Below are 12664 nucleotides of genomic sequence, written 5' to 3'. Positions count from 1 at the left end.
ATTTTCGAAATCACTGTATTTGAACGAATAATTTCATTATTTGTCCTTTTGCTCTACTATTCTACAACATACTCTATATTCTCTATATTGAGATGAGGCTGTACATATTCTATATATACACACACACACACATACTATATCAATCTTTCTAAACATAAAATGGCCAATTGGTTATTAAGTCGATGTGAATATGAAAATATGAATGTTGATAGGGATAAGGATGGGGTGGGAATGGAAATTGCAATGAAGGGAGAGAGAGTTGAAATGGAATCTGTGTTAAGGGTATTTATTTCCAATTATTATTGAATTTCCTTCTTTAAAAGGATTGCATGATGATGATAATGAGGCGAACATACTGATGAATTGCATACGTAAATACGAATTCAAAACGAAGAAGAAAGAATCAATGAAATTAAAATATACATATATTTATATGGAATAAAATAAAATTTACAAGGATAAATTAAATTTGCATGTCCTTACTTTTGTCATTGTTTTCACCGGCATTGTCTTTTGGTATCTTTTTAAATGTAATTACAACTGCAAGGACACATCGCCATTGTATTCATTTTTTTTTTCGTGAATTGTTTACCAGGATAATTAAGGTTGTGCAGAAACAGAACACATAAAAAGAAATGGTGCAACACATTTGGAGGATAAAGAAAAAAGAAACAACAACAAAAATCAAAATTCAATAAAATAAAAGTCAAACAAATAAGAACAAAATTATGAAAAATAAAAAAAAACACACACAAAGAAACAATAAAGCGCATTGTGTTCAACGAGATATTTTTGTTTTCAAAATAAAATTTCACATGAATACAACAATAATATAAAAATATACTACATGTATGCATGTAGTTGTTTTAACCATTTAACCACATTTTGGACGACTTGGTTTTTCTTACCTGTCTGCTTTTCAGGATCTTTGAGGGTATAAACTTGTAGAATTGTTGCATTGCTGCGGCCTTTGCTGTTGTGTGCCACCAAAAACACATTGTATCCGGCTCCGGGGACAAGGCCTCTCACTTCAAAGAACGGTGTCCTTGTTTTGTTTAAACGAAGAAAATTTATAAAGAGAATATTTTAAACATTGTATATAGATAATGGCAGGACTAAGTTTTGAACAAAACAAATAACAAAAACTGAAACTTAAACCACTAAAAACAAATACATAGAAAATAGGTATGAAAACACAAATCAAATTTAAATGAAGAAAACAAAATTGTTTCTTGTGGTTATCGCTGAGATAAGTTAAACCAACAAACCAATAAGTAAATAAAATGGATCCTGGATATACCCGGGAGAGGGTAATTTAAATGGTTCCTTGGCAAAGAATGTTTTCTTCCTTAATTTGTACAACTTCATTAGAAATGAAAACCAAATACTTAAATAAAGTCAATTATTTCATTGCTTGGAAAATGTGAGTTGAATGGTGAAATGACGGATGTTGTCAAAATTTGTTAGTGTCAATACTTTTATAAGGCCAAACAAAAGAATCATGATTGTGAAATTCTGTTTTGTATATGAAACTTTGTACATTTTATATTTCAGACTGTTCCCAACCTTTATAAGAGGAAATTTGCTTACATTGTTGCGATTGCCTCTTTTATCAATTTTTTTCGTGACTGATTTGTACTTTGTTCCCGAATTGTGACGGTTAGTGCGTGTCACTGTCATCCCTTCCAGTGCCATCTTAAGTTTCACGGGTACTGCATCTTGTGAGGAATTGACAGATCCTCCAAAAATAATGTTTGTCATGAAAAGTGCCAGATATGGCATACAAACTGTAGGTCACCTCAGTCCCTTGTATGACTCTCACCACACAGATATGGTTGATAGTTGTAAGACACTAGGCCCTAGTTCTCAACAGACTTTTGTGTCACCTAATTTATTCAATTTGCACTTTTGCGGCCAATGCCATTACTTAAATAAGGAATTGTGTTTTCGAAGAGCGTATATTTTTAATGGTAGCTCTAATATTGACTTATTAAATTGCAATCTATTGAAAAAAGAACCTCTTGTAGGAAAACCCTATACACTGAAGAATTTTTCAATAATGCGCCATAGGGAAACAAATTAATTTAGTTCTTAAAGCAGATGCTGAGCTGCTAGAAGCGTAACAAAGGTTACCAAGTCTAAAAAACTGATGAGTGTTTATGGAATCGTCTCGGTTTTTATTTATCATATTTAGATTGATAATGGTCGAAAGTATTGACACTATCAAAGATGAAACTTTTATTTCAAAATTGGCCAAAAACAACATTTATATTTGCATGATTTTTTTCTTAATATGAAACCCTGTGCCAAGAATTATGTATTGCCCAAAAATTGAGGTTGTCAAGACACTTTTGCAGGGTGAGTTCGACAACATTCACCAATATTGCGATGACTGAAATTTGAAAATCAACATTTAGAAATGCGAAACTATTCTGTTCAGGAGTCCGCTGTATGGAGCCTCAAGGGATACGAAAATGAACTGGAAAACTCTAGTGATGGTTGCACCAAATCGAAAGGCACTGGCGAATAAAAGTACCTTGGCATCTAGTTGGATCAGTACTTGTATTTCGACAGACATATGAGTACTGCTCTGGCAAGAGCTAAGGGAGCTTTTGCCCTGACAAAACAGTTGCTTTTTAGCAGCCGTCTTGATAGCAGGGTGAAGGTAATTTGCTACATGGCCCTTATCCGGCCGGTGATTGCCCATGGATGCTCGGTATAGTTCAACGTTGTCCCATCCCAAGATTCGGGTGTTTGAAAGACAAAGTCTGCGATGTTGCATTTGACTACACAGAACACCACAGTCGGAGTACAAACATTACTATTCCAACTTAATTCTATACAACAGACCCAACATAAGCACCCTCTGTACCTTGGTAGGAGTCACATTGTGAGTGCTATGTAGTTGACTTACAACTTAATTTTTGGGGCTTACTATCCCAGCAATAAGTACTACGAAAGTGCACGTTCAAGTGGCAACATTCCGCCCGAAGCTTTTCTCTATTTAAACAATCAAGGGCTGATACAAGATAGGAAGGCGGTTCCGCTAATCTACCACGTCAGCCGTAAAACTGTAGATAGGCGACTCCTTTACAGTCGAGACGTCCTCGCACTGGACGGAGCCGAGGGCCTTCGGTTCAGTAGGACTGTTTTCAATAGGGACCGAAGAGATAAATTTGTTTGCTAGTTTTTTAAGAATTTTTGTCTAGCTTTAAGATAGCTTTAAGATTTTGATAAAAAGAAAAACGGAGCCTTGTGTTACGTGCCACACGCTTCGGTAAGCTTGATTCAATTGCGCTGATTTCTCGACGAAATTTTTCTTTCAGGTTCACTAGAGTTCAGGGATTGTTGCTGTACAGTGAACACTCTCTTTTTGAGGAAGCCACATAAAAAAAAACCATTGGTGTTAAGTCGGGGGACTTCAGTGGCCACGAGAGGTCCCCAAAGCGACTGATAAGTTTTTGAAGGAAAGCTTTCCGAAGCAAATTTATCGAATCTCTAGTTATGTGTGCGTTCGCACCATCTATTGGTATTTAAATGAAGGGTTATGGGTTCTTTGAACCCAGTAACGCAGTTTTATTTATTAGCGTGCCCTTTTAAATAAAACCGAGCCTCGTCGCTCGAAAAATGGGACTCACAGTACGGAAAGGCTATAACATCGTCTTACAAAAATGTTTACGTCAAATAAAATCACTTTCTTTGAGTTCTTGCACGATTTGAATTTAAATGGATATAATTTTAAAACTTTTTTTAGAACCTTATGAATAATCGCTGTTAGAAATCCCAGCGAAGCTGCCCTTCATTGTATCGAAAGCCATGGATTTTCAAGTATATTATCTTCAACAACTTCAATATTTTCGGGAGTCGTTGAAGATAGTGTACTTGAAAATTCATGGCTTTCGATGCGATGAAGTGGCTTTCAAAAATTATTATTTTTTAGACGTACTTTCCTGCTTTGATATTTTACTTACCTCATCTTAGTGAAATATTAAGGACTTGTAAATTGTCATAAAAGTTAAGGCGTTTTTCCCATGCACAGACAATTTTCAAATTCTTTTTACGCTATACCTTAGTAAAAAAGGTTATACTATTGAAAATTTTGATTGAAACAAAATGCAGTACGCATTTTTATATAAGTAGACATAAATATTTGCATGAAGACAAAATGGTGAACACCTAAGGCCCCCTTACTTGGGCACCATAAAGAATTTGGGCTATGCAAGGTTGGGGTTATGCAAAGTTGAAAATGTTTATTAAAATCAATATAACATATTTATTGGTGTAGATTTCATTTTGAATTTAAGCCTATTTTAAACTTCTGTCTTGCACAATTTCAAAACAAAATATTTTTTTGTTTTTTCTGTTCGGAAACCCAAACATTTTGCTCTGCTAATATATTTTTAATTAATAAAAATTGTTCCATGTTGGCTTTTTCATGTAAAAGAAAATATATTGAAATATGCTTCCATACTGTAAAAACTAAAAAACACGAATTAAAAAAATTCAAATTATTATAATAAAAAAACCCGCCAAGTGTTTTAATTCATATGTACATACTTTGACTTGTATATCCTTGGATGACGTGTTGTACCATTTACATAAACTTCCATTATAAAGTCCTGTTGCAAACCACCATCAAATCCTTCCAAACATTCAATTTGAAATCCCGTCGAAGTTTGATTAAGCAATGTGCAGTTAATAAGCGGATCTGGTTCACCTGAATTGCAAAGACAAAATTTCCGAACAAATAAGCTTAAATCTTTACATAAAATATACATACAGATGTAGGTCTAGGTTTTAAGGAAGAAACAGATAACAAACATGCTACGATTAGGTATGTACTGTACTGATATTTTCAATTTTTAATGTCCTTATCACGTTGTCGCCATTTCTATGGGCTTCTTTGATCGTATATTTCAATATTTCTTCTGTATAAGAGAGTATTCGAAAGTTAACTTTTCGAAGATAAAAGCAATTTTGACGAAGGTATAGCAGAGCACGATGTCGGAGAGTCGTAAAGGCTTATATATGAAAGATACTACATTCGCAAGGATTTTGTTGACGTAAAATGGTGCGTGGAAACTAAAATCCCACAAGGTATATACCTAGCTACGCTTTACAGTGATAATATTCCTTCGGTCTTTCAACATACGAGTACATAGTACAATTCAGAACTCTATGAAGGAACCACTTTAGTGCAACTCGCTGGGTTGCCTGCCTGTAGCGGTGTCAAAACTCGTTTCGTTCATCACACAAAATACCATCATATGTACCAGCTCCAACATTCCCCACTGGAATTAAGTGCATTAAGGGAGTGCAGTGTTTCTCTGGAAGAGGTGTACCCATCCCACGTTAAGGCATACAAGGACATATAAATTTAAATTATACACTTATTCGTTGTTATATATGTATGTATGTATAAAGTGCAGACGTTGGCTTTGCCAGAAAATATTTGGGTGTCATGGGTAGGGTATGTACCTAAACAAAATCGCGCCAGTCAGCCAAATAGACCAAGACCATCAGGACAAAGACCACCCGCTGTTCTATTGCTGCAGCAACATTGGACATGGTATTTCACCAAAATTGTGAGATCATTGTAGAAAACAAGAGTGCACAGCCAAACCAGCTAGCAGCCAGCATCCAGCAGTCAACCATAAACCTACTAACCAGAACCAAAACCATCTCCTTGTGCTCGTCCTCGTCATCGTCCTTGCGATATCCCCAAGAACAAAGAAGAAGAAAAACATGGCAAAATATAACAAGAACACTCTGCTTTAACGAAGATTAAATGAGTACAAGTCTGTTGATGATTGTGGTGGTTTGGTTGTGCGCAATAAGTCCATCATCAGTTCCGGCGGGAATTTGCCACGGTCTTCTTCAGTTTGAGATCCCTTGAAATATTTAAAGTGGAGTTTTGATGCGCTCCAATGTGTACAGTACATGCACTGTTCTCTACACTGCACAATGTATACATATACACACAAGCTATCATCAGGCGGAGATTTTCTTCTCGGAAAACGGAAGAGGATATAACAGGACGGACGATCCTTACGACGGTGATGATGACGACAACCATAACGACAACGATGACTATGACTTTAGACGACGACTCAACTCGACTCCACTCTATTCGAATATAGTAAAGGCGTTTTGATGTACACTCAACTATATAAGGTACATATTTATGCTTTCAAGTTTTAGGCTATTTTGGTTTTGGAAAGTACAATCCTTTAAGCTGGAAAGTTGTTGTTTGTTAGCACAACATACATCGTCGTGTTATAAACCTAGACATACTGTAGGTACATATACATATATAGAAAATAAAACAAGGTGACAAGTTTATCACGCCTACCTGCTGGTGTTATCGTGTACACGCATGGTTCACTTTGGTCACCGATTTCGTTGCTTGACCAACACAGCAATGTGCCATAATCCTGCAAAAAAAAGAAAATTAAAAACAAATATTATGACTTCTGTTCTTAGTTCCGTATGAAAATTTGACAAATTTTTATAAAGGTTTTATGTTGGCTTATAGCTAAGTCATAGATATAAAATAAAAAATCACATGGATAATTTTTATTTGGAATAAATGTTTTTTCGAGTCATGAAAAGTTTGAAAAATGGTTTGAGTTTAAGGCTTTAATCATTAAAGCCTTAAACTCAAACTTTAAGAATTAAAAAGTCTTAGATTTAAACACAATCATGGCAAAATTGACAATAGAAGATTTTTTAATATATTAACTTTTGATAATAATAACAATATGATTTTTTTTTTAAATCGTAAAAGACGTTTTCAACAATTCAGTTGGGACTAAAATAAGAAATCCAAAAATAAAACAGCCAAAAATTGAAAATCATTAATTGACAAATACGTCAAATCAATTAAGCATTAACAAATAAGAATAAGAGAGAGTGTTAAAGGTTGTTTTAATTCTGTTTAAGTTTTATTTATTATTCGCCCATAATATTTTTAAGTTTTTGAAGTAAGTGGATAGATTTTGAATTGAATTAAAAAATTCGCTTCGCTTTTACTTCTGGTCATCTTAACACTTTTTTTATATTAGCGAACATTAAAATGGTTTTGTATACCTTTAATATGCCAAAAGCACAGTGTGAGCATTAGGACAAGAGGAAAGGGTTGGATAGGAGGTCTCCGTGTAAATTGATTTTAAATTTCTGAACATTTCAATGACAGGGAAAGATAGAGCGTGGCAAGGCGTTCCACAAGAATCTCTATACTTTCCAACAAGCTTTAATAAGTTACTGTAGCACTAGCCCAGACATGAGAGTAATATTTAAGTTTCGGACGTATATAGGTTTTGTAGATTGTAGCCAGATCAGACGGAGGGAACCATTTCTTGCAACGTCTCAAAAACCTAGACATCTTTTGGTATTTTTGGCAACATCTCGTATGTGATCGCTCCACAAAAGGTATATTCCGAGGATGCCCAGATTTTCCGTTTCATTCATGAAACTGCCACTCATAGATAGTGGCAACGAGGGTTTATCTCGCTTTAACGATACAAGACAGCATTGCGTTTTCAAAGCATTAAAACCCACAAGATTTTAGTCCCCATTGTACAATGTTGTGTAGATCGGAATTTAATGAGCTAATCATATGTTACCGTTTCAGTTCCACTTCCGAAGAGGAGGGCTGTAAGCCTGGAAACGAATATGAAACGCTAAGAGTGCTATCGTCAGCGAAACAATGTATTGGATTAAAAGTAGTAGGCAGGAGATCATTTATTACAATGAAGAAGAGGGTCGGACACAAAACAGAGCCCTGGGGCACACCAGCATTTATTTTATGATTTCCAGACTTGAATCCGCTTAAATCAACTTGTATTGAACGGTTCGAAAGAAAATTTCTAATCCAACGAAGAAGAGATTCGTCAATACCGAAAGCACTTATTTTCGATAAGAGAGCAAGATGCCAGACTTTATCAAATGCCTTTGAAATATCAAGTGCAATAATCTTACCTTCTCCAAAACGATGTAAAGATTTGTTCACTTCAAACATTTATCTTATTCAGGTCTTGCTGTAAATCTTTTTAGTTTTTATTTTTGATTGTGATGGAATTTTTCTCGGAATTCTGATAAAAACTAAAAATAAATAAAAAAATCAAATCTCTGAAGACTTAAAGAAATTGACCACGGAAATGAAAAATGTCAGTAAACCATTTTCGGATACAAGTATGTCTAACTCTGAAGCACTGAAAGGACTGATAATTTTAAGATTTACGACAAAACGTGTTGTCAATTTTGCGGTTACAGTAAAACATTCTATGAAAAAAGCTGTTTGGTTGATATCGTCTTCCATTGTTAATAACATACCTTCTTCTTAACAATACAAAAAAACATCCATTTCTATTTTTTTTTGAAAACATTATATCTGAAGACGCTTGGAAATGCGAAGATGAAAATAAAAAAGTCTGCTTAAAAAACATCAAAAACTTCGATTTTACAGTAAACTTTCACATTAGCATGATAATGAAATCAAAGACTTTTTCCAGTTGAAAAAATTGTTAAAGCCTCCTACCGACAAGAAGACCTTATTGATACAAAGGAAATATAATAAAAGAACCTTGGTTTGACGAAGAATTACCGAAAAAAAAAAAACACTTTTTTCGAGGTTGAGGATTGTCCGTAACTCAATTCAAGGAATACTGAAGACTTCTTACATAGAGGCCAATAAGATTCAAAAGAACTAATACACCGAAATGCAAGCAGTCCGATTAGTATTTTGTTAAAACGCCGCTGATTTTTGAAAACGATTGGTATTCCAGTACATATTTTGAAGTATGGGACCGTAATGTTTCAAAAGCACCTTTAAAAACTTTTTAATACAGTTTTGAAGGAAGAACTGTCTTCAGATAAATTTCGAGATACCGTTATATTCCCAATCCACCAGAATGCATCTTTCAAGCGTCTAGTTAGTTGGATGGAGACCGAAAACTAGTGGAAGGAGTTTCAGGCTGGATTTGGACCAAGATATTTAGCAAACGATAGCATTTCTATATTCAAGCGCATTTCAAAGAATTTCTAGAAACAATCGACCGATATTCAAAAACAGTATAGTCTTGGGGTATCATTGAAGTTTGGTGGCGTTTTTGAAAACTTATAAAGAGGGCGGCAGTATGGAAAGACTTAGAACTGTCTGACTGGATCAAAACCTTATGCGCACACCCCATGACTATGCATCGAGCCCTACTTTGTTTGCACGTAATGTGGATTTTGAAGTTATTATGCAAATGCAAAAATGATAAATAAATCAAAAATATTTGTCATTTTGAATATTTTACGAATAAAAATATATTTTATATCCAAAATAATTGTATGCAACGAAAAATTATGTTTTTGACATCTGGTCAAATTTTGAGAAAAAAATATAATAATACAAAAAAAAAAAAATACTAAAAGTTGGGAAAAATTGATTTTCGACTCAAATACCTTTTAAAAATTCAAGATTATTGCTTCAAATTAGTTTTATCTTACGAGAAATATTGATTTTAACATTTGGTCATTTCATTTAAAAACTTTGAGGTATTAGCTTCAAATTAATTAATTTTAAAAAATATTGTTTTTAACATTCTGTAAGATTTTGGAATAAATCGAATTGACAATTAAAAACAAACTAAAAAAACATTACCAAAATTTGGAAAAAGTTGAATTTCGACTCAAATATCAAATAAGCTTGCAACTATTTTACCTTTTAAAAATATTTTGTTCAATATTCTGTACAATTTTTAAAAGAAAAGCAATTAATAGTTTTTTTTTAATAAATATAAGAACCTAAAGAAAACATTTCTAAAAGTTGGTAAAAATTTAGGTTTTAGTACTTTTTGAATTAAATATCTTTTTAAAACTTTGAGATTATTGCTTCAAATAAATTTTATTTTATAAAAAATGTTGTTTTCAACATTTTGAAAAATTTTTAGAAAAATCGAATTGACACTTTTCTTACTAAGAGAAAAAACCTAAAAAAAAAGAATACTAAAACTTGGTAAAAATTTACTTTCTACTAAAATATCTTTTTATAATTCAAAAATATTGGCTTCAAACTAATTTTATCTCACACAAAAAATATTGTTTTCGACATTAAGTAAATTTGAAAAAAAAAAACTGATGTTCGGTCTCGTGAATAATGTAAGACATTGACTTTAAAATAATTTAATTCATCCGATTTGTATGTACCTATTTATTGAAGTAACAAAAGCTTTTAAAAAACGATACTACAATTGGTAAGAATAGATAGTAAGAAATATCTTTAACAAAAATAGATTTTGAAATCAAACTATTTCTTCATTTGCAAGATTTTGTTCGTATTTTTGTTTTTTAAATAATTTAATTGATACCTTTTTTAACAAAGCACGAAAACCTACCAAAACTTTAAGCAACATAAATCGATCGTTGTCAGTGTGGGTCGCATTCCAGCGTCATTTTTTTATTGTTCATAAACTTAATATTGTTAAAAACTAAAAATCCCTTTTTTGATATTGAAAAAAAATTATATCGGGAGCTTGTAACAATCATTGGGTTTTATAGTCAATTTGGCAATTGCCATGTCATGTCATAATATAAGATAAGATATAATGTAAATTTTCGTGGAATTCAAACAAATCAGTATCTATCTATCTATCAATCTATGTTACTTTCTGTGATATACACAATTTTTCAGAAATGGTTAATTAAAACAAATAAATTATGATACAATTCATTATAATCATCCTCACGGTTTTTATTATTCATTCAAAACCAAATTTTCAAAAAGCAATATTAATCTATTTTGAAAATACTGAATGATAAAAACAAATGTATCTGTATCTCACAAAACAAAAAGATTCATTTTGTTTGTGAAGGAATTCTAAGAACTCTAAATTTAAAAATTTAAAAAGTTTAATGGTCCTTTCAGGAATTCTTGTAAAATTGTGAAAAATTAATTTTTCCTGCTCTATTGTATCTAAATAAAAGAAAAATTGAACAATTTGTGTTCTAAGCTTTTAAAAACTCAAAATAAAATTAAAGGTTTAAAACAGTCACCAAAATATATTCACTTTGAACTTACATTTTCTGTCATCGGTGTATAATGGGCAACACTGCGGCCACGTTCAATTGCAACCAATGAAGCTGGTATATCAACACTCTCAGTTGCGGTTGCATTAAATTTCCAACTAAACACAACTTCTGATGGATTCGCTTCGACTTCACAAGCAACTTTAACAGTCTCATGTCGCCCTGAGCTATACATTGTCCTTTGTCCTGGCCGACAAACAGGAGCAACTATAAAATACAAAAATAAATAAAATTTATAAATATATACTACATTCCACACTATATACTATATATACATATATATATACAATTATATAAGTATGTCGAAATGTATAAGATAATAATTTTAAATCCTATAGCAAAAACATCTGCTTTAGTTCTCAAGTGGCATTTTGCAATAAAATATATACTTATATAAATTTCACCCTGCAGTCTTGTGGCTTTTTGAAATAAATGAAATTACGTATTTGCAAAACAACATTTCAATGGGAATGGTTTTGTGTGTTGGTTTATTTTTCATATACCTACAATCCTATACATACAAAAATATACTTTATATATGTTTGTTAAAAGAAATTCCTGCAATAAAAATTAAAAAGATACACAGAGGCAGGAAGCTTCAAGGCATAAAAGTTATTATTGAAGTTGGAGAAGAGTCAAAATGGGTTTCTTAATTTTGCATAATTATGAGAGTGTACGTATATTACTTTCCTCTTTGACCAAGCTTCTAGCTAGGTACTATTTGACTTCTCATGTTTTCAGATGTTTCCTGTTTCCGGTCACTCGTTATTCTATATTTCAGTGAAAAGTACACAACTTCTGGTTAGGTCCATTTCACTATATCCTCTCCACCCATCATCACATAAGTGTATGTTTATTTATATTTCATAAATTGTGAAAATTACAATCTCAAGACCAGTTTTAAAATTTTGTTGAATGAGATGTAGATGCGTATAAACAAAAAACACTCAAATTTGCTTATAATTAATAATTTAATTTTTCTTACTGCTCATGAATAATTTGCAATAAAAATGAAAGCTTCAACCGAAAACCATAAAATGTTGATGAGACAATTCCTAGAAAACATCTTGTTGGCATTCGAGGCAAAAGAAACTCAAAAATAATAATAAGCAAAGTGTTTTGCGGTCACAATAAGAATAAATATCTTTAAAAATCCCTCAAAGTTATAAAATGAACATCAGAAAAAATTAAATTAAATTCTATTTTATATGCATTTTCGTATTTATTTCATGTTTTTCAATTTGAATTGAAACATTCAACAAAAGTAAACGCTTTCATAATATTCGTAGATATACACTGCCGATCAATCAAATAAACTCAACATGCTTTGTCTTTAACACTTTGATTTTCTCTCTATTGCAAAAAGCTATAGCCCCAACTTTTGTTGTTTTTTTATATCAAACAGTTTTTGCAGTTATATTCTACTCTTATTTGCTTTTGTTTTTGCCAGCAAAATGTTCTTTTTGGGCGATCACCAGAATAGACTCAGAGATTGTAATTTTAGTTTGCGATAAGCTGTTCGGTCTTTTTGGTCGGAGTCACATGTCATGGAATAGGGAGTGGTATCGAATCGTTTTTTCCAATGAAAAAC

General features: G+C 32.4%; 1 protein-coding gene across 1 annotated transcript in view; it reads right to left on the bottom strand.

The window, feature by feature from the left end:
- LOC129950777 (uncharacterized) overlaps positions 1-12664 on the bottom strand; it is a 71622-nt gene that overhangs the window by 52017 nt on the left and 6941 nt on the right. The window contains exons 2-6 of the mRNA XM_056062698.1: positions 11066-11338; positions 6353-6434; positions 4558-4717; positions 909-1045; positions 484-540 (exon numbers count right to left, since the gene is read on the bottom strand). Coding sequence (XP_055918673.1) covers positions 484-540; positions 909-1045; positions 4558-4717; positions 6353-6434; positions 11066-11338 — 709 coding nt within the window. The remainder of the gene's footprint in view (positions 1-483; positions 541-908; positions 1046-4557; positions 4718-6352; positions 6435-11065; positions 11339-12664) is intronic.

Source organism: Eupeodes corollae, chromosome 1 (assembly GCF_945859685.1).
Source record: "Eupeodes corollae chromosome 1, idEupCoro1.1, whole genome shotgun sequence".
NCBI classification, from domain to species: domain Eukaryota; kingdom Metazoa; phylum Arthropoda; class Insecta; order Diptera; family Syrphidae; genus Eupeodes; species Eupeodes corollae.
This window is presented reverse-complemented; position numbering and strand designations above follow the sequence as displayed.